Source organism: Kogia breviceps, chromosome 11 (assembly GCF_026419965.1).
Source record: "Kogia breviceps isolate mKogBre1 chromosome 11, mKogBre1 haplotype 1, whole genome shotgun sequence".
NCBI classification, from domain to species: domain Eukaryota; kingdom Metazoa; phylum Chordata; class Mammalia; order Artiodactyla; family Physeteridae; genus Kogia; species Kogia breviceps.
In genome coordinates, this window is record NC_081320.1 from 90,700,580 (window position 1) to 90,721,614 (window position 21,035).

Consider the following 21,035-nt stretch of genomic DNA (forward strand, 5'->3'; position numbering starts at 1 on the left):
GTGGTTAGTATAATTACTAACAGTTAAGTTAGCAGACTCAGAGCAGAATGGTCTATTCTTGGCTTTTAGATTTTAAAACAAACTGTGTCGAGACAAAGAAGAAAAAGTACAATCCTTACTCTTGATTTTACAGACCTTTCAGCAAAATTTGGACAAGATAGATTCAAATAAGACAGGTCGCTCTTTTGTAATATTTGTGTGCAGCCTAAATAGTTATCAACTGTGATACTTACTTTTTTGTTTCTTGCCTTTAATTTCTGACTTTTGTTTTTGGTAAACAGCAACAATCTCAGGATAAGCTGCTTCAAACAATGATTCTTCTTCTATTGTTTGTAAAACCAATTCTCCAGGTTTATCTTCTATAGCGTAATGTTCTAAAGGATTAAAAATACAATAAAACAGCTTTAATTACAGATTTGAATATTACATTTTTCCAGGTAACTTCAGTTTACCAAGTCAACTAGGTCATTCACAAATGGATAATTCATGCAAATCTTGCTTTACAACACCTCTATTCTAATAATCTGTTGATACTAGTACAGAAGTGATTTTATTCCACCTGGGAAGAGCTGAAAAGAGGTTCCTTTTAAATTAGAACTTTAAATTTCTCTTGCTTCAGAGATAGTAGGAGCAGCTTAGAGAATAGGAAACTTTATTTAGGTAAGGTTAGTTTGTTTTAATTTCATATAATAAGTGTAAAATTTAAGATAAAGAATGGAAACAATTTCCTAAAACTTTAACATTGGCTTTCTTTAGTGGTAGCTTCTGAAAAGGACAGAATTGAAATGGTCATCAAAACTATCACTATTTTCCAGATTGTTGTTTCAAAGGTTATCAATCTCTTGAGGACACACCCGGGCTTACTGGACTCACAAGCACCTGATAAATGAAAATGAGAATGCTTATATTTAAACTTACAATAAGATATGTAAATAGTAGACTAGATTCTTGTATTTATCTTACATGAGGGCAAAACTCCATAAGAAGCCAAACTATAATGAAACTATTAGTTGATGAGCTTAAAGTAGAAACAATGGAAACAAGTGAACTTAGAATATTTCTTAAAGTAGCGTGGGGTACATTTTTTCCCTTAAGGGATAACTCCTACAAGGATAAGTGAAAGTGGGCACCCAATCCTCAGTTCTTAACAAAGGAGATACACTGCCAAACTGGGTTAATGCCATTGTCTTTCCTGAAAATCTACTACAGTTGGTGGAACTGTTCCTAAACAGTTTTCAAAATTCTTTAGCTATTTTCCTATTATTGCTTAGAATGACTTATCTAACTATCATTTAATTCTACAAAGTTACCTACAACTTTCATTTCATTTCATTTCAAATCTGTTCTCTCACTCATTCACATGTAATTATACAATCTAATTTCAAAGCCAAATAGAAAAGAATTTGGCATTATTTTCCCCTTTAAATGATCTGTGCTTTCCTTGCCTTCAGTTTTGGAGCTAATTCAGAGTTCACTGTATTTCTGCCTGTAGAAGAGAAGAGTAATTTGACAATTATAAATTCCCATGAAAACTAAACAGAGTAAAGAAAGGAGAGGAAGAGCACCTCAGGTGCTTTTCAGCAACTCTGATTTCTTTAGACCCAGTTATACAATGAAATCCAATGACTAGACCATTTGTAGCAGTATTTTCTTGAGAAATATAAATCAAAACTATTTCCATATTGTTTTCATATACATTAATTACAAGAGAAATATCAACTTAAGACATTGAAATAAAATTACTTAAGTTTTAAATATTTACTATTAGTCAATGGCTGTTTACATAGCACAGGTAAACTATGAAATTGATCCTTGGTGTATGTGATATATTTTCATCTTTATTTTTTATATATATACATATGTTTTACATATGTATATGATATTTGCTAAACATACATGACCAAATGTTATAAATTTTGCTTAAAGTGTGTACATACCAGGCTTTTCCCATTCTATTTCAAAGCAATGAACTCCATTTCTGATTCGGTTTTTAACAATTCTGAAAAAAAGAAACTCATCTAATGAGGTTTAATTGCATGAGTTATTTGGAAATTTTCAATTTGTAGACTGAATAATTCAATTCCCATTAATTTTTATTCTGTTTTAATAAAATTCTAAAAATGTTTTAAGAATAATTGTATGGCTATTCCTTTGACTTATTTAAAAGATAGAGTATATAATTGTTAGATCTTATCAGTAGATTTTCCCTCTCATTATTATTGTGTTCCTCTTTTCCATAATAATGATTTTTATTTTACAGTCTTTTTTGCTTCTGTTAATTTTGCTAAATCACTTTGGTAAATATTTGCCTGGTTAAATCTTTTAAATCTCTTTATTTTCAAACTTAACATAGTTTTATTCTGCACATGCCCTATAAAGCAGAAGATTGTTGAATTTTGTTTACTCATCTGATATAATGTCTTTTAATAATGAGTTTAATCCACTTACATTTACTGTGATTACTGATATACGTGGATTCATTCATACATCTTATTTTGTGTTTTTGGTTACTAAGATTTTCTATGCTATTTCCACCTTTTACCTTCCTGTATTCTTTGGGTTTGATAGTTTTACTTTCTTATTTTACGTATTGGTTTTAAAGATAGAGATTGTATTTCTAATGTTTTGGTGGTCACCCTTAACTGTTTACATGCATACTTTGGGAGTTTTAGTTTATTATCACCATCATATACTAACCATCAAGCATTATTAAGGTATTTATATACATATTTTTTCCATTACATTTATTAAATTGGCTAAACATGTTTCATCCGTTTCTATGCTGGCCACTGTTTGTTGTTATCCACATCTTCCCCCTGAGTTCATTTTTCGTCTTGCTGAAGTCATCCTTTAACAGTGCTTTTGATGAGGGTCTGTGAGTGGAAAACTCTTAGTCTTCACATGTCTGAAAATGCCTTTCCAACCAGTGAATAATTTTAATGATGTCTGGATTGCCAATTATTTTTAGTCAAAGCTTTGAAATATTACTCCATCATCTTCTGGAATCTACTATTGTCATGAAAGATGTATGCTAGCAGACTGTCACTCCTTTGTAGCTTATCTTTTTTCTTTAATACTTTCCCCAAAACTTTTTATTTTGAAAATTTTCAAACCTTAAGAAAAGTTTCAAGAAGAGTACAATGAATAATCATATACCCTTCACTGAGAGCCACCAATTCTCAGTTTCAGTCCCTCCATTCACTTTACATTTCTGTCCCCTTTCTGGTCCGTGGAAATAATTATCTAGTTAATCTATATCTTTTTATATTTATTTCTTTTTAATAGTCTATTATTACTATATGCTTGAGGCAGAGAAGTGTGTCAAAGCATGAACTTACTATGTTATCTTGACTGTAAGCCCTGAACAAGCTTTTAATACTCCAGTAGACCTTTCCTCCATTTTTATAAAACAAAGAGATATATATCCCACTATTGAAGATATTAAGAATATTTTAGATAAGATATTCCAATGAAAACACAGGGACTTATTCATACAATTCTTTATATTACCGAAGTGGCTGTAGTTGATTAGAGTTCCTTCTACCATGCTTTCTTTCTATCATGTCATAGTGGGTCAACAGTACAAACAATTTCTCACATGCATAGTGACTGGGCCACTCCATTTTTTCAAGAGTAAATCTCTGTAAATATAATAAAAATAAAACAAGATTTTGTTATCTCTTGGACACAAACAGCACTCTCAAGGTGATATTACCTTTTCCTTAAGAGATAACAGTTAAAGTTGTATCAACGAGAATATTCCCAGAAAGGACAGTGAGCCTCCTAAGGCGGCAATATGGCACAATGATGTAAGCGTGAGGGTTTTGGGTTTGAAGGCCAGTATATCTCCTAGATTTGGGTAAATTACTTAACCTCTTTTAGCCTCAGGTTTTCCCTCTGTAAAATATAATCTGGCACACACATTATAAAGTTAGGGAAGATTACATGTAATGTGGTAAATATAACAGCAAATTTTAAATGTTCAATGAATGTTGGTTGCCATTAGTACTACTGTTGTTGGTAGAGCTAAGCAACAAGTAGTTACAATTTATTGAGCCACTCTGTTTCTCTAGCTACTATACTAGGGGTTAATATAAACAATCTCATTTAATCTGCACAGTGACTTCACAAGATAAGTAATATTATTTCTATTTTGAGGAAAACACACATCCAGGGTCACATGGTAAGCGACGGACTGTCCAAATTTAAATTTAGGTCACTGATTACAAATCCCAATGCATTTGTAAACTATACTGTCTTCCATAACAATATACTGTCTTTCGTAAGAATATACAATAACAATATATATCTTTACATTCTCTGGTTATTAGCATCTCTCCCCCAACGTATCCCTGAATACAATACATCTGTACATGGTCTTTAACGTGTCTTGTAAAGAGCAGCATAATTGTGATTTGTCTTGTGGGCTGCAAAGTATAGTTACTGTGTGGCAAAGGAATGACGATTAGATATAACTGCTGAAAAACACATGTGCACTCAAGAGCCATCTATTTCAAACTCCTCTCAGATCAGTCAAAGTGATTACCCCTTCTAATCTTCCCAGTATCCAACTTCCCACTGTAAAATAAAAGTTTATTTTCAGATACCTGAAACAATAATAAATCAGGTCTTTGGTACCTGATTGCCATCACCAATTTATCCTTGTTCGAAAGGAATTCTTGAATAACCTAGCAAGAGAACAGAAAATAGCAATTGACATGTCAAACTTTTAAAAAAAGCTTCTGAGATAAACACATGTTTGAATTATTACTCATTACCTCATGGAATGGGAATCCCTCACAACTGCAAGCTTTTCTGAAAATAAGTTATATACATGTTATTAATACAATCAGGCAATTTTAGATAAGACTCTAAAATCATCCATTTACTCTCTTCTCATTTAATGGAAAGTGTCCTTGTATAGGATCCTAGTCATCAAGCTTCTCAATGAAACATTATTAAATTACTCTCTCCTAAGAGAGCCTAATGTTTGAACAGAATCTAGAAAAGGATTTTGTGAAACGTTATTAATCTACATGGGGGAAAGTTACGTGGAAATAATTCAACCACAGGTGTATAAATAGGCCATATCAGGAAACAATGAATATAAAAAACTTACTTCTTAATACTGTTTTCTACTGCATTTAGTTGTCTCTCATGTTCTGTTCGGTGCCACTCACAAGGACAACAGTATTCATAATCATGTGGCTCACAATATCGATCAGATTTACATAATTTGCATCCATTACGTTCATGATCCTTAGGGGAACCTTCACGGAGACACAAAAAGTATGACTTTCACTGCTTTTTAGAATTACCTTCTATGTACATTTTTTTTTTTTTGCCCTTATCCGAATTTTCAAAAACAAATACTGCCTAGCACAACGCCTAGCATATAGAAGGGTTTCAATACATTTAGGCCGAATAGAGTAATGAACACAACAATAATTCTTATGGTAAAGTAGATCTTTAGCTATTACTATCACACGACACTATTTTTTTTCTGTAAATTACCCTTCTGTCCGAAAGTGTTAATTTGTAATATGAAATTATACATTTATAATAATCTCAAATGCAAAACTGTGGTGTATGTGGTAGCTACATAAAAGAAAAGAAGGACATTATTAGTAAAACATTATTTAGTTAATAGAATAATTCATGAAATGGTTTCTTTAATAAGAATATGAAAAGAATAGAGCAGTTAATTACCTCTGCTAGTGGCTAGCTCTCAGTTACTATATAGCTATTTTTAAACTATGCTTGGAACATAAATTCTGATTGTGGCCTGGGTGTGGGGTCCTAGTGCCCAGTAAAAGGAAAGCATGACTACCTTCAACACTTTTGAGAACACAAAGAACCTACATAACTGATATGACCTAAATCATCATTTATAAGGTACTCAAAAAACTACAGAATGGGGGCTTCTCTGGTGGCGCAGTGGTTGAGAGTCCGCCTGCTGATGCAGGGGACACGGGTTCGTGCCCCGGTCCGGGAAGATCCCACATGCCACAGAGTGGCTGGGCCCGTGAGCCATGGCCACTGAGCCTGCACGTCTGGAGCCTGTGCTCCGCAACGGGAGAGGCCACAGCAGTGAGAGGCCCGCGTACCGCAAAAACAAAAAACGAAAAACAAAAACTGCAGAATGGCATTTTATCTATAAAAACATTGATTTCTTCCATGGTTTCATCTATCATTTTAAAAGGCTAATGAAAACATATTAAGACAAATAGATAAAGCAGAATTTCTTTTAAAAGATGAGCTAACATGATCTCTTTATCTCTCCTGAGAGCAAAAGGCCTTTTTAACCCAGTACATGTCAGCGACATCATTTTTTTATCAAGACTAATGAACAGGGTCCAAGCTACTTAACAGTGAACATGTATTAGAAATTAGTTTTAAGTCACTATCTTCACACACAATAAAAATGCACTATACGACAGTTAAGATTTCTTTAAATATATAAATATAAATCACTGATACATAAGCAAATGATTTCACTTCCATTTTTCCCTAAGATTTATCAGTACAATTTTTTTTTCTTAAAATGGATTTCTATATTGAAAACATAATTTTAGGATCAAAGTAATCTGATAACATAGTTCCAAACTGCACATATCCTGTATTTATCATTTACATCATGTTATTTCATTCAATAAATATTTATCGAGTGCCTACCGTGTGTATGTGACACAACTCCTGACACTGAGGGTTCCCAATCTGGTAAGGAAGGTAGGTATGTAAAAAGTACTATAAGAACAGAGATGGGGCTTCCCTGGTGGCGCAGTGGTTGAGAGTCCGCCTGCTGATGCAGGGGACACGGGTTCGTGCCCCGGTCCGGGAAGATCCCACGTGCGCGGAGTGGCTGGGCCCATGGGCCGTGGCCTCTGAGCCTGCGCGTCGGGAGCCTGTGCTCCGCAACGGGAGAGGCCACAACCGTGAGAGGCCCGCGTACCACAAAAAAAAAAAAAAAAAAAAAAAAAAAAAGAACAGAGATGAAAACGTAGGTATCAGACAATAATATTCTAGAGATCTCATTCCCTATGTGTGCTTACCTGGATGGGAACATACAGAGCAATGAGCCAGTTTGCTAACAACTGCTGGTTGTGAATCAGAGTAACAAAATTTTTCATTCCACTGATTAAACCTTTAAAAGAAAATGGTATTAAAAAGAAAAAATAAATAATAGGGTCATCAAAATGCCATGTTCTCAAATATCAGGCTATTCTGTTCCTTTCCACCTGCCTACTTACATTTCCTTTGGCAGTGAAGTTGCTGTCCCAGTCTGGGGACATAAAAACATAAAAAATTAAAAATAAATAGGGGGCAGTTTAGTCTAAATTAATGAAAATTGGAATGACAGATAATTATAACAAAATGTAATTTCATTATTTTCAAGCGTGAAGGCAAACATTTTATAAAATGTTGCCAAAAGTACATATTTGCTGAAACTGCCTCACTAAGAATGATTTGTTGTTAGCCAAGTGCCATATTTGCTTGCTTTTCCTTCTTTATTTTATTCTTCACAATTCCCAAGTGATTCCTTAACTCACCCCCATGCCAAAGTATACCTTTGTTTTTCTGCTTTGGAAAACAGTAATCACTCATGTTAATAATGAGTTTGTTAAAGTCTTAGATCTATCAGTAGCTTTACAGCTGAAAGAGAAGCACTAAAAGAAAGAGCATGGCTATTTGAAATCTTTCTCACGGTCACCCCTTCTTCATTTCTACCACTTAATGTTTCCTTTCATGTACTCACTATCTCATAACTACTGGAGGCAAGGACTATTTTACGTCTCCCAGTGTCCTAGTTCCTTTCCTTTTTATTCATTCTATACTTTATCATCATAAATATTAATTTTTACAAAACACTCCCCTCATCAAGTAAATATAACTGAAATGCTTTCAAAACTAAACAGCACAGTTTGTAAACTTGAATATGCTCTGTATCCTAACTGTCTTGAATCCTCAAATTGTACAGTTAATTCACTAGAATTAACGTATTACTAAATTTGTGGCTATAGAACAAAGGGCAGTCAAGTAAAATTTTTGATCGTGTTATTAAATATTTGCAACATGTCCGGCATTTCATTTATAGAAAAATATAGTATCAAAGTATTTATATAAAAAGTAATTTAAAATATAAAATTAATTTAATGTTAGTTCATCTTTACTTATTGATGAAATAGTCTAAAATAGCCTGTGGCAAATGCCCATGGTTATAAATAAACGCATTTGACATCTTACTACTTGTGTTTGTAATGAGCTAATAATATTGAAAAAACCAAAATATGGCTTAGGACATATACTTTTCAGCTTTGGAAAACTTCTGAATAAATAAAATAACTGATTTTAAATAAAAATACAGATCATCTCAAAAACACAAAACCTTTTTTTGGAAAGCACAATACTTTTCGTATTCAATATTAAGTTCAATAAGAATAAAAGACTAATGTCACAAGAAAAAGTAATTTTTAGTTACCTCTGAAGTAAACTTTGCCCTTTCAAAATCTTTATAAGTTTTAGTGCTTGCTCTTTTCCAACTCCAGGGACTCCCTTTCAGAAAGTGGGAAAAGAAATTCAAACGTTAATCACTAGGGAATAGATAAACAAAGAGTGAGATGTCCATTCAACGTGATTGTGTAGCTCAAAGAATGAGGTAACTGTGTACAAGACACGTTGTTACGTGTAAAATGAAAATTGCAGAATAGCATAGAGTATGATTTAGATTTGTACGTTAAATAACAATTATATTGTTAACTTATGCAAACAAAAAAGTCAGAGTGTTATATACCAAACCACTAACTGTTTCTTTTAGGAGAGGGAGGAGCAGAATTTTAGAGGGCTTTCATTTTCTATGTTAATTATTTTGATAGTATTTTAATTTGACCTAACTTTATGTTATATTTGTAATCAGGAAAAGGCATGTTCATTTGATTATATGAACATAAAATATTTAAAGATTCAGACATCCAAAGAGAACAAAGGAGAATTCCAAGTTAACTCTTGAAATTAATAACTTAAGAAAATTAAAATAAGCATTAAGTTTCCTACACAAAAAATATATAAATAAATGTATATTCGCATGACAATTTCTGGTTTAAATTGAGTCTTCCAGTTCCTATAAAAGTTTATTAATATGTCTTTGTAAGTAAGGCTGTTCTTCAGCCAATATGCATCAGGAGAGACATACCAGTGTTAAAATACTTCTCAACTGGTTAGTAAATAGCCAATGCCCAGGTACCCTGAGTGCCTGCCAGCAAACGGGTCTCCCCCTTAAAATGAATTCCCTTTCCAACCCACCTACACTCAGGATTCAGCTAAAGGGGTAACACATAGCACAACAGAGGGTATCCAGAAGCATTTTCCATCTCTACAGCCTATGTCTTTAGTAAAAGAGTTGCTGGATATTTTGTATGTCACCCTTCATGTATTAGCATTTAGTTATATATTAAATTTTTTTAGGCAAATCATGATAGTAGAGTCTTAACGATCATTAAGTACAATGATATAAATAGATAGCAGTTTTGGTTGCAAGGAAACAAAAAATCAAAATAGGTAAGGCTAGTGTATATATAATATAATAATACCACTGCAGCTAAAATTGGTTTCTGTGAGCTCAAGTTTGCAAATTTTTTCTTATATTCAACACTGAGCTGTTTTTAGACTTTAATTATGATACAATTACATATGGGAAACAAATCTATTTCAGAATGAGATTTATAATAATTATTTTCTGTGTTATTTAACAGTTCTTTTCCTCCTGTTTTCTTTTCGTGCTAGTTAAAAAAAATTGTTGATTTCTCTATTTGGTCACTGGTGACAGAGATTAGAAATTAGAGTTAATAATTTTACTATCCTACTATTTTTTCCTCTCCCAAGCTCTAGTGAAAAAAAATTATATGTCATCCTTCTTTGGACTTCTCTTGGGGACAGAGTCTATAGTATAATGAGGGGTTTAGTAAGTATACAAAGATGATCAGCAGGGACATAATAATGGGACTATATAAAAATAGTAGGAGCTACAGTGCAAGTCATTTTATATTTTTAAACATCATATTTATGAATGTGGTTATGATTGTAATTCTTAATTCATCCCTCACCTATTATACCTGTTACAGAGAACTATACTGTGTATCTTAAGATATAAAATAAAAGGTTTTCATGAGCAAAACTCAATGCAATGCTAGGAGGCATGGAAGAATGAATGGCTTAACCCAATAGTCATGTTGCCTAGCAACAGTAACAGTAACACTGAGCATGTGCACAAACAGCTACAATGGAGATGCAAAACTCAGACAACAGTGTAGAAACTAATATTGGCACGAGACAAGGGAAGAGTAATTCCTACATTTCTCTAAAACGATAGTCAAACATGAATGTGAATCTCTTAGAGGAACGGTTTACTGAGATTTAAGCTGTGGTACTAGTTTATGATTCTCTTCTCATTTATAACATTCAGTATCATGATGAGCAAGCTGTTTAATGCCACTTGAAATGCTGATTATTTTAGTTACTGAATAGTTTATGACACCTATATTCTAAATTAGGTTCTTAAGTATATAAAATGATATTGTATTCATATTTATACAGCATGTAAGGTATCAAAAAAACCCCATTATGGGCTTCCCTGGTGGCGCAGTGGTTGAGAATCCGCCTGCCGATGCAGGAGACACGGGTTCGTGCCCTGGTCCGGGAAGATCCCACATGCCGCGGAGCAACTAAGCCCGTGAGCCATGGCCGCTAGGCCTGCACGTCCGGAGCCTGTGCTCCGCAACGGGAGAGGCCACAACAGTGAGAGGCCCGCATACCGCAAAAAAAAAAAAAAAAAAAAAAAAAAACCATTATGAATAGTAAATAAATACGACAATTTCAGCATACCTTTGGAAGATAATCACAGCCAAGTAGTATTGCTAGCCCAACCAGAGCATTTCTATCCAAACCTAGTTTACTCTTGATGGATGACATTGTATAACAGTCAACATGTGGGTCCTAGAAGAAAGAACAAATTCAGTTTCATCTTCAAAAAACTAAACAAAAACAACATTATAAAAAATAATTTGTCAAAGCTGTCTCTAAATGTTTATTCCTAAAAGTTTAAAATTATCCTGATCACCAGAATCTTCATAAAATCTAACACTTCAATATCTGGAAATAAAGTCATAGTTTCAAAAATGGCTTTAAAAAATTAACAATAGTAGTCATTTTTTCCTCTTTATTGTTTTTTGGTGTCTACAAAAGTAGATTTTCATCTTGCATATTAAGCACTGTAAAATGTATATTATAGAAATTGTATATTATTGTAATTACATCATCAGAAGTTAACTATCATTAACAGCGTCAGGCATATTCTTCTAAGAAACGTGTTCTTTGACACATACATACAAATATTTACTACTCTATTTTTAAGTAAAATTAGGATTATATAAAAATACTATTTTGCAATATTTCTTGCCCACTAATATAACTGGATATCTTTAATATCAATAATACATACCTTTTTAATGATTGCTTACATTAGACAGACTCTAAGGCAGTGTTTCTCAGTGGGGTTACTGGGAGCATTTTCAGAAAGATAACAGAATTGTCTGGCAAGAGGTTTAGTCTCCCTGGCTGCAATCTACCAAAGGTCCATAGTCTCCCTTGCCCAGCCTTGAATAATTACCACCACATTGTCCCATGTATTACCTCCCTCCAGGAGAACCGCCGCTGTGTTTAGCCATTCTCTATCAATGAGCATTTGGGTATTTGCCAAATTTTTGTAATTAGTGACAGTGCTTCAGTTAACATCCTTGCATATCTCTCCTTGCATATTTGGAGGTGTTTTTGAGGCTTACTAAAAGTGCAAATTCTGGGTCAAGGCAATAAGTATTTTTTTTTCGGGCCTCTCACTGTTGTGGCCTCTCCCGTTGCGGAGCACAGGCTCCGGACGCGCAGGATCAGCGGCCATGGCTCACGGGCCCAGCCGCTCCGCGCACGTGGGATCCTCCCGGACCAGGGCACGAACCCGTGTCCCCTGCATCGGCAGGCGGATTCTCAACCACTGCGCCACCAGGGAAGCCCCAAGGCAATAAGTATTGTATGCACTTTTATAATATATAGCTGAAACTGATTTAGAATGAAACCTTGTGAAACAAGTCAAGCCCTTAGGAGAGAAATCCACATTTCAAAGAGAATGAACTATGTGGCACTGATATTTTTAGTAACAGTAAACATTTTACTTAGCGATTGCTAAGTGCCAAGAATTAATCCCTTTAAAAAAAGTAGTGTGTAAAACAAACGCTGAAAAAGAGAAAGAAAAAATACCTTGGTATTCATAGTGAAATTTCTATAAACAGTTTGGGCCCCATAAAGGAAAGCATCTCCATCATTGGTGAGGCAGCCATCTACATAACCACTGGCATTGAGGTAAGCACACATGGCTTCAGCTTCCCCAGCAGCTTGGACCCAGGGAATTCCTAAGCATTCCAGCATATCAAGACACTGAAAAGAAAAAGTAGGTGGAACAAATCTAAGAACATTTTTATTGCTGCTTTTGTCAGTGTTTAACTTACTTCTATATCACAAATATTAACAGTAGCTATTTAGGTGTTTTAAAACTTACTACATTTAAGAAACAACTGGAAACTTGAGCACTGAATACTTAATGGCAAAGTATTAGTATTAAACTTTTAGGTGCAATAATAAAAATTGTATTGTGGTTATTATGTTTTTATTTTTTAAGAGCCCCTATCTTTTAGAGAAAGGTACTGAAATACTAAAACAATATTATGTCTGGGATTTGCTTCAAAATAATGTGGGACATCCTACAGAAATGGAAATAAAAACAAAACTAAACAAATGGGACCCAATGAAACTTAAAAGCTTTTGCACAGCAAAGGAAACCAAAAACAAGACGAAAAGACAATCCTCAGAATGGGGGAAAATATTTGCAAATGAAGCAACTGACAAAGGATTAATCTCCAAAATTTGCAAGCAGCTCATGCAGTTCAGTCTCAAAAAAACAAACAATCCAATCCGAAAATGGGCAGAAGACCTAAATAGACATTTCTCCAAAGAAGATATAGATTGCCAACAAACACATGAAAGGATGCGCTACCATATGACCCAGCAATTCCACTACTGGGCATACACCCTGAGAAAACCATAATTCAAACAGAGTCATGTACCCCAATGTTCGTTGCAGCTCTATTTACAATAGCCAGGACATGGAAGCAACCTAAGTGTCCAATGACAGATGAATGGATAAAGAAGATGTGGCACATATATACAATGGAATATTACTCATCCATAAAAAGAAATGAAATTGAGTTATTTGTAGTGAAGTGGATGGACCTAGAGACTGTCATACAGAGTGAAGTAAGTCAGAAAGAGAAAAACAAACACCATATGGCTAACATATATATGTGTAATCTAAAAAAAAGAAATGGTTCTGAAGAACCTAGGGGCAGGACAGGAATAAAGACGCAAATGTAGAGAATGGACTTGAGGACCTGGGCTGTGGGAAGGGTAAGATGGGATGAAGTGAGACAGTGGCATAGACATATATACACTACCAAATGTAAAACAGATAGCTAGTGGGAAGCAGCTGCATAGCACAGGGAGATCAGCTCAGTGGTTTGTGACCACATATAGGGGTGGGATAGGGAGGGTGTGAGGGAGACGCAAGAGGGAGGAGATATGGCGATATATGTATATGTAGAGCTGATTCACTTGGTTATAAAGCAGAAAATAACACACCTTTGTAAAGCAATTATACTCCAATACAGATGTTAAAAAAAAAATGTGGAGTAGAGGAGTGGGTGTGAGTATAGATGAAACAAAATTGGTCAAGAGTTGGTAACTGTTAAAGATTGGTGATGGGCTACTTTTGTATTCATTTAAAATTTTCTGTAAGGAAAAGCTAAAAATTTTAATGTCTATTAAAAAGTAATCCATATTCGATTAAAAATTAATTTAAAAAGTACTTTTAAAAGTAATGAATATGCAGTTTTCATTGTTTTATTCAATGCTATTATCTCAAGAGTCTGGAAATACCTTGACATAATAATAATTAATCACATTAACATTTACATCTGTAAAACTACAGCAATTCTTCTCACATGATGATCATCCCAATATGAGCTCTTCCAAAGAAGACGCTATTACACAATTTTGGCTTGAGACCTTAAAGTTCACTTCTTATCGCCTCCCCTGTGCGATGAAACTTCACATTATGGGGAGCCACACAGGGGTCCGTTGTTGGAGCGCTCCTAGTAAGTCAAATGTCTGTACAGGGTGTTTGTATCAATTTGCAGTTTTCTTGGGGTTATGAATTTAACCCAGCTGAGTAACTTATAGTTTAGCTTTACAGCCTAGTGCATTCTTTCTTGTCATATGCGATACTCTCATTCTATCACTGAGGAATACTGGATATGGTGAGGAAAAGAGGCTATTTACCTAGTTTCTAGAGACAGAAAAAATATCCTCTCTTTTGCTTTAACTGATTAATTGTTTGCATGCTATATGATGTAATAAAAACCTCTGCCAGATGTTGCCCAATGTGGACAAGGTTCAGAAAGACAAAGTACTATGTCAAAAAAAAAAAAGGTGCTTTTCAGAACTCTGGCTGGGTGACTTTAGAGACAGTTTTGTTACAGGTGCTGCTTTACTGCGACACCATAGTTGTTTCTAAGTTACCCATACATAAAAAGTATCCTTTCATAAAAAACAACAAGAGTTTAAAAGTCATTTCAGATTCTGTTCCAACTCTTTTCAAAAACCAGCACAGAATTTGTGATGAGGTTGGTTGCAATTTTCTCTACCCTAAGTCTCTAACATGTGGGGTGGAGGTTGTGTTGGATGACTAATGTGTGCTTTTCATGCCTGTAACTAAAAATGGCAGTAGATTAGGAGAACGTAAGGCTTAGTGACTGAGGGTACAGAAATATGATAATGATTAATGGGCAGGCAACATTGAACCAATACAAAATGCCTAAGAACACCACAATTAGAGAAGTAAAGAAATACGAATAGAGCAATTTTCTCAAAAGGACATAAACATCGTTTTGCTTTATACTGGGTATTTAATACCTTAAGTATGTAAACCACAGATATTTCCAGGAACTGATTACACAAGAAATAATTAGAATTCAGTACAGATATTTTCTTCAATTACTGATAGTCATTAAGATAGAATAGTCACTAACTGAAAATTATTATTTTTAATCAGATAAAAATAGAAAATAGAATTTCTGAAGAAACATGCTTATTAATTTATGCAATAGCTTTTAAAAGAAATTAAAATTTTAGACAATATTAAAAAGAAAAACGGATAGGAACTCAAAGCAAATATGATAAAAGGTTTACTTCCTTAGTATATAAAGAATACGAACAAAAGAAAAAGTAAAACCTCAAAAGGTAAGTGGGGAAAGGATATGATGGTCATTACCCAGAGAGGGACAAAAACTAAGTTAAATGTTTAACCTCACCATTAAAAGAACAATACATATTAAATATGTATTATATGTATTTATACATATTATATAAACAAAGAAATGTCTTCGATTTTGCATACTAAATAGTACAAAGATAAACCTCCTAATATCCAATAATCTTGTGGGTGCAATGAAATTGCCTATCTCATATCTGTACTGGTAGAAAGTAATTGGCAAGAGTTATAAAATCACTCCTAAACTTTGGTCTATCAATCCCACTTTGGGTAATTTTATCTTAAAATCACAAGAAAAAGCCATGCTTACAAAAAAATGGTCATCATAATTTCCTGTATAATAGAGAAGAACTAAAAGGCAAACAATATACAATACAATATACAATCATGGGGAATGATTTCATACCTTCATACATGTACCATCATTAAAGTAATGATTTTGAATAGAATATGGCAACAGGGAAACATGGATATGTTAAGTGAAAACTCTAGATAAAAATTATTTGTGCATGATTACTGCAATTTTAAAAAATATATACACTTAAAAAAAAGACAGGGGACTTCCCTGGTGGCACAGTGGTTAAGAATCCTCCTGCCAACGTGGGGGACACGGGTTTGAGCCCTGGTCGGGGAAGATCTCACGTGCCACAGAGCAACTAAGCCCGTGTACCACAACTACTGAGCCTGTGCTCTAGAGCCCACGAGCCACAACTACTGAGCCCGTGTGCCTAGAACTTGTGCTCCACAACAAGAGAAGCCACTGCAATGAGAAGCCCACACACTGCAAGGAAGAGTAGCCCCAGCTCGCCGCAACTAGAGAAAGCCCCCGCACAGCAACGAAGACCCAATGCAGCTAAAAATAAATAAATAAATTTATAAAAAAATAAATTAAATGAAAAGAGACAAGATAATAATAGCTTCCTATTGTTTTACTTACTTTATCGTATTATAGATTTCTCTTCTTTTTACACTTTTATAAAAATATATATTTTAGGGCTTCCCTAGTGGCGCAGTGGTTGAGAGTCCACCTGCCGATGCAGGGGACGCGGGTTCGTGCCCCGGTCCGGGAAGATCCCATACGCCGCGGAGCGGCTGGGCCCGTGAGCCATGGCCGCTGGGCCTGAGCATCTGGAGCCTGTGCTCCGCAACGGGAGAGGCCACAACAGGGAGAGGCCCGCGTACCGCCAAAAACAAAACAAAACAGAATATATATATATATATATATATATATATATATTTTATAACGTATAAATATATTAAAATGTAACTGAGTACTTTTTAAAATTACAAAGCCCTAAAGGAAGCCAAATACGTATTCTATGAACTCTCAGTAATCCTGAATGAGTAAAGTATGAATTAATGAGGCCTCTATTCTGGGAATTCTTTAAGTGCTGAAGATGTCATAAAATGTTACATATTAAGTCCTGACTATGTACCAGTTGTTTTAGATATATTTTCTCTAATTTTTACCATATCCCTGTAAAGTATTACTATCCTCTTTTACAGAGTAGGAAACGAGGCAGACAGGTTAAAAATCTTGCCCACTGTCTCAGAGTTTCTAATGGCTGGAGTCAGAATCTGAACGCAGGTGAGTTTCACTCCAAAACGTAAACTCTCTTCTCTATTCACACTGTCCTTCTAGTCACAGTAAAGTTAATAATTATTAAGGATACTGAACGAAAAACTTTATCTGAGTAAAATATACTCTATAATTCAAATCAGAATTATTAGATCATATCTGAATGCTCACCTCTTTTAAGACTGATTTAAAATGTGATCTCACTGTTTTCTGAGACCATGTTTTTCCCGAAGGTCCATACCGAATCTGATTCCTCTTACTTATGACATCAGCTTTCAGCTTTGGGGGTTCCCCTTCCATAACGAACACCAGTTTTACATCCATTAGCGTTAAATATGAGATACGAAAAAATAGGTTCCTGAAATATAAAAGTTAATAATACATTAATCATCATATATTGATAGCAGAAGTCAACATAGCAGTATGACATAATGGCAAGAACATTAATATCATATATGCAATAACATTTTATTTGTTAAGATTTTATTTTAAGTAGACTGGACTGAGAGACCACTGTGTGTCTTTTAGTAAAGGAGATTTATGATTATTCTAATTGCTATGTAGAAGATGGTTTGGAGGAGGAGGAGGCCAAGAGAGGAGGGAGGGAAACTAGCGAAGATTTCATCTCAGCAGGGCAGATAAGAGACGTTGGCATCCACTGAGGCAGTGCTTCTGGACATCGAGAGAAGTTTGTGAATGCAGGGTATGTTCTGGAAGTAGAACTGGCAAGACTTCTGATGGATTGGAGGTGTGGAGGACAAAACAGGGGGAGAATGGCTCCCAAATTTCTGGCTTTTAGTCATCGAAGCATTCTTGCGGATATGTTAAATAGGCAGCCAAGTATATAAGTCTGAAGCTCAAAGGGTACGAGGTCAAATGTGTGTTATCAATATGGAGATGGCAGATCGAGACACGTTATGACATTTTAAAATCTCAAAATGTAAAACAGCAACAACAAAAGAAATGAAGCGGAAACAAAACCAAGACATCCACTGCTTATGCAATCATCTATTTATATTCTGAGCACGTTTACTCTACCTGAGGTGGGGCTTCATGACTGTCCCAATCATTTTTTTGACTGTCTGTGCTTCACATACCCAGAGACTCAGATCAACCGCAACGGTTTTCCCACCAAGACTGTGCAAGTGGACGTGTTGCTTAACAGGCTCCAGAATCTGCCACAAGTCATTCACTCCCATCCTGGTGATTATCTGCTGTTATTTGAGGCACACTTTTCAAAAGATTGTTAAAAGACATAGAAGCTCAGAACAGAAATTCAAACAGTGTATTTTGAGCTAATGTGGGGTGATTCATAAGTAATAGAGTATTCTTATTTCTTCCATTGGTCAGCTCTTTGGAATGAATCAAGAACACCTGAAACATTAAAAATGCTGGTAATACACTTAGTGGCTTCAAAAATACTGACACAACTAACAGATGAAAAGTTATTAACAGATTATAGCATGCTGAATTTGTCCTTAAAATCCACTCATGTCACCAAATAGGTTTCTCTACAGTACTGAAAAATAGGTATTTTTAAACTTAATGTAACCAATGTCAATGGCTGCCTTGTCCCTCCTCATTCTTTCCTCTTTTCCACACAGTCTTTAGGAGTGGCTGAGAATATAATTTTTCACATGGTCACACTAATATTGCATGAAGTTTGGAAAATAAAAGGAAAAATTACCCCCATCTCAAAAGATGGTAATTGGCTTCATCCCACCTAATAAGAGCTAACAAATGCAGAGATGGGTAGAAAATCCACAGATGTGGTAATGCATATTTGTCTTCTTGAGAATTTACTCCTTGATTTACATATCTAAAGAGAGAATAGGACTAGTTCTCTATCATAATCAGGAAAAACAAAAAGACAAAAGCAAGGAAGAATGCAAACACACAAACAAAAAAACACGACAGATTAATGAAGGAAAACTGATGGAAAAGTGGGGGAGGAGACAGAAAAGGAAGAGTTGAAGGAATACATAATTATTATTTTTTTAAGAGCATTGGCTTTTTAAATTGCAAGGTCATGCATGTTCATTGTGGGAAAATAAAAAATATTTTAAAAGAAAAATATTTTAAAATCACCTATAGTTCCACTATCCAAAGAAAACTGATGTTAAACTCTTTTCTATGTACATGACATTTTAAAAACAAAATTGGCTTAAACCCCGCTATTGTAACCTGCTTCGGTATTTTCTATACGCCAGTTTTTCCTTATTAAACATCTATAGCTATTTTTCTTTTCCTTTGTTATTATTTGATAAAAAATATTATGTAGCATTTGCATTGAAGATTCAGTCTATGTAAAACTCTGACCATGTATCATCTGAATAATGACCTTAATTCACTCTACAAACACAAGGTAGGATATAAGACATATTAAGACAAAAAGCTATCACCACAATGTAAAGCCATTCTAAATAAAATGTAACTGTATTGTCTGTTCCTTTAACACAGTCCATAGTAAAAGTAAATGTTCTCAAATTGTACATGGCTACAAAGAAAATAAATGCTGGAAATGTGGCTATCTGTCATTTTCTCTGAGCTTTTCTGAATCTTAATTTTAAACGTGGTCAGTGTAACCCTAAGTAGTATTTTGTGCACTCATTTTTATGAAGAGCTGCACAAATATTTGCTGATATGTTACTTTAGAAGGAAAATTATAGATTTAAATACAGAGAAGAAAGCATTAGGTAGTAATGGTGGTTCCAGTGCTAATATAGTCCATTGCACATCAAGAAGGCCCACAGATTGAAGGTGGGTGGCACTGTGACATGGATTCAGAGTCAAGGTTTTATCTCTGTTAGTGAAAAGTTGTAGCAATTCTGTAAAGAGTGGGGGCACATGGCATTATTATGAAGGGAAACAAGTCTTTTAAAGTGTTAACCACCAGGACTTCCCTGGTGGCACAGTGGTTGAGAACCTGTCTGCCAATGCAGGGTACACGGGTTCAAGCCCCGGTCCGGGAAGATCCCACATGCCGCGGAGCAACTAAGCCCATGCGCCACAACTACTGAGCCTGCGCTCTAGAGCCCGTGCTCCGCAACGAGAGAAGCCACCGCAATGGGAAGCCCACGCACGGCAATGAAGAGTAGGCTCTGCTTGCTGCAACTAGAGAAAGCCCGCGTGCAGCAGCGAAGACCAGCCCCGCCAAAAATAAGTAAATAAATAAATTGAAAAAAAAAAGGAAAAAAAATAAAGTATTAATCACCACAACATATAAAATTCAGAAATAGAAAGTTTGAGGGGGAAGTTCTTATTGATAATTGTGCTTTCCTTTTATTTGTGACTCACGTTGGATACTGGAATGTGTTGCTACTGAAGGAACATTATCATAACTGATCTTAGTTCATTTAAATTTGACCCTGATGCTAGCTGTCAAATTTTTAAATGCAGGTATCTCCTGATTTAGCAATAGCTCTCCTAGGAATTTAAGATATGCTCTTAAGTGTTTACAGATTTATATTCATTGTAACATTGTTTATAATAGGCACTGGGAAGAACCAAATGAGCACAACAGACATATCTTTAAGCAAATTATGGTATATTCAAACAATGGAATAGAGGATGCAGCAAATAAAAATGGATACATCTACCTCTACTGATGAAATAGTCTCCAAGTTTTGAAATGAAAACAGGTACAAAATAGGTTATTAGGGACGACTTAAGTTGAGAGATGTGAAAAATTACTTTGTGTTATTTTTTGTTTATTTTTTAAAATAACTATATGCTTGTATTCCTTTTCAAATTAGAAAAAAAAAGCTAAAAAATGCGGTCCTATCTATAAAGGGTTGGGCAAATAAACTAGAAATCTTTAGATGGTTTATGTCTTGCCTAAATATTAACTAATGAAATATGGACACAGTTCATGGGTCAATTAAAAAGCAATGTTCTACATATTTAGGAGTATCTGAATATCGAATATGACTTCAGTATGATTTTTAAGTATGAGATTCACTTTTTCTGGTTTCCTCCAGAATGCCTAGGAATGAGTTATGTGGTCTTAGGCAAGGCGCATCTTTTCTC

General features: G+C 34.8%; 1 protein-coding gene across 1 annotated transcript in view; it reads right to left on the bottom strand.

Moving 5' to 3' along the window:
* GEN1 (GEN1 Holliday junction 5' flap endonuclease) overlaps positions 1–21,035 on the bottom strand; it is a 30,095-nt gene that overhangs the window by 3,578 nt on the left and 5,482 nt on the right. Inside the window, exons 2-13 of the mRNA XM_067008083.1 lie at positions 18,045–18,220; positions 17,178–17,364; positions 12,304–12,480; positions 10,879–10,989; positions 8,480–8,553; positions 7,053–7,144; positions 5,120–5,270; positions 4,779–4,815; positions 4,608–4,688; positions 3,511–3,641; positions 1,938–1,999; positions 234–374 (exon numbers count right to left, since the gene is read on the bottom strand). Coding sequence (XP_066864184.1) covers positions 234–374; positions 1,938–1,999; positions 3,511–3,641; positions 4,608–4,688; positions 4,779–4,815; positions 5,120–5,270; positions 7,053–7,144; positions 8,480–8,553; positions 10,879–10,989; positions 12,304–12,480; positions 17,178–17,364; positions 18,045–18,205 — 1,405 coding nt within the window. The 5' untranslated portion in view covers positions 18,206–18,220. The remainder of the gene's footprint in view (positions 1–233; positions 375–1,937; positions 2,000–3,510; positions 3,642–4,607; positions 4,689–4,778; positions 4,816–5,119; positions 5,271–7,052; positions 7,145–8,479; positions 8,554–10,878; positions 10,990–12,303; positions 12,481–17,177; positions 17,365–18,044; positions 18,221–21,035) is intronic.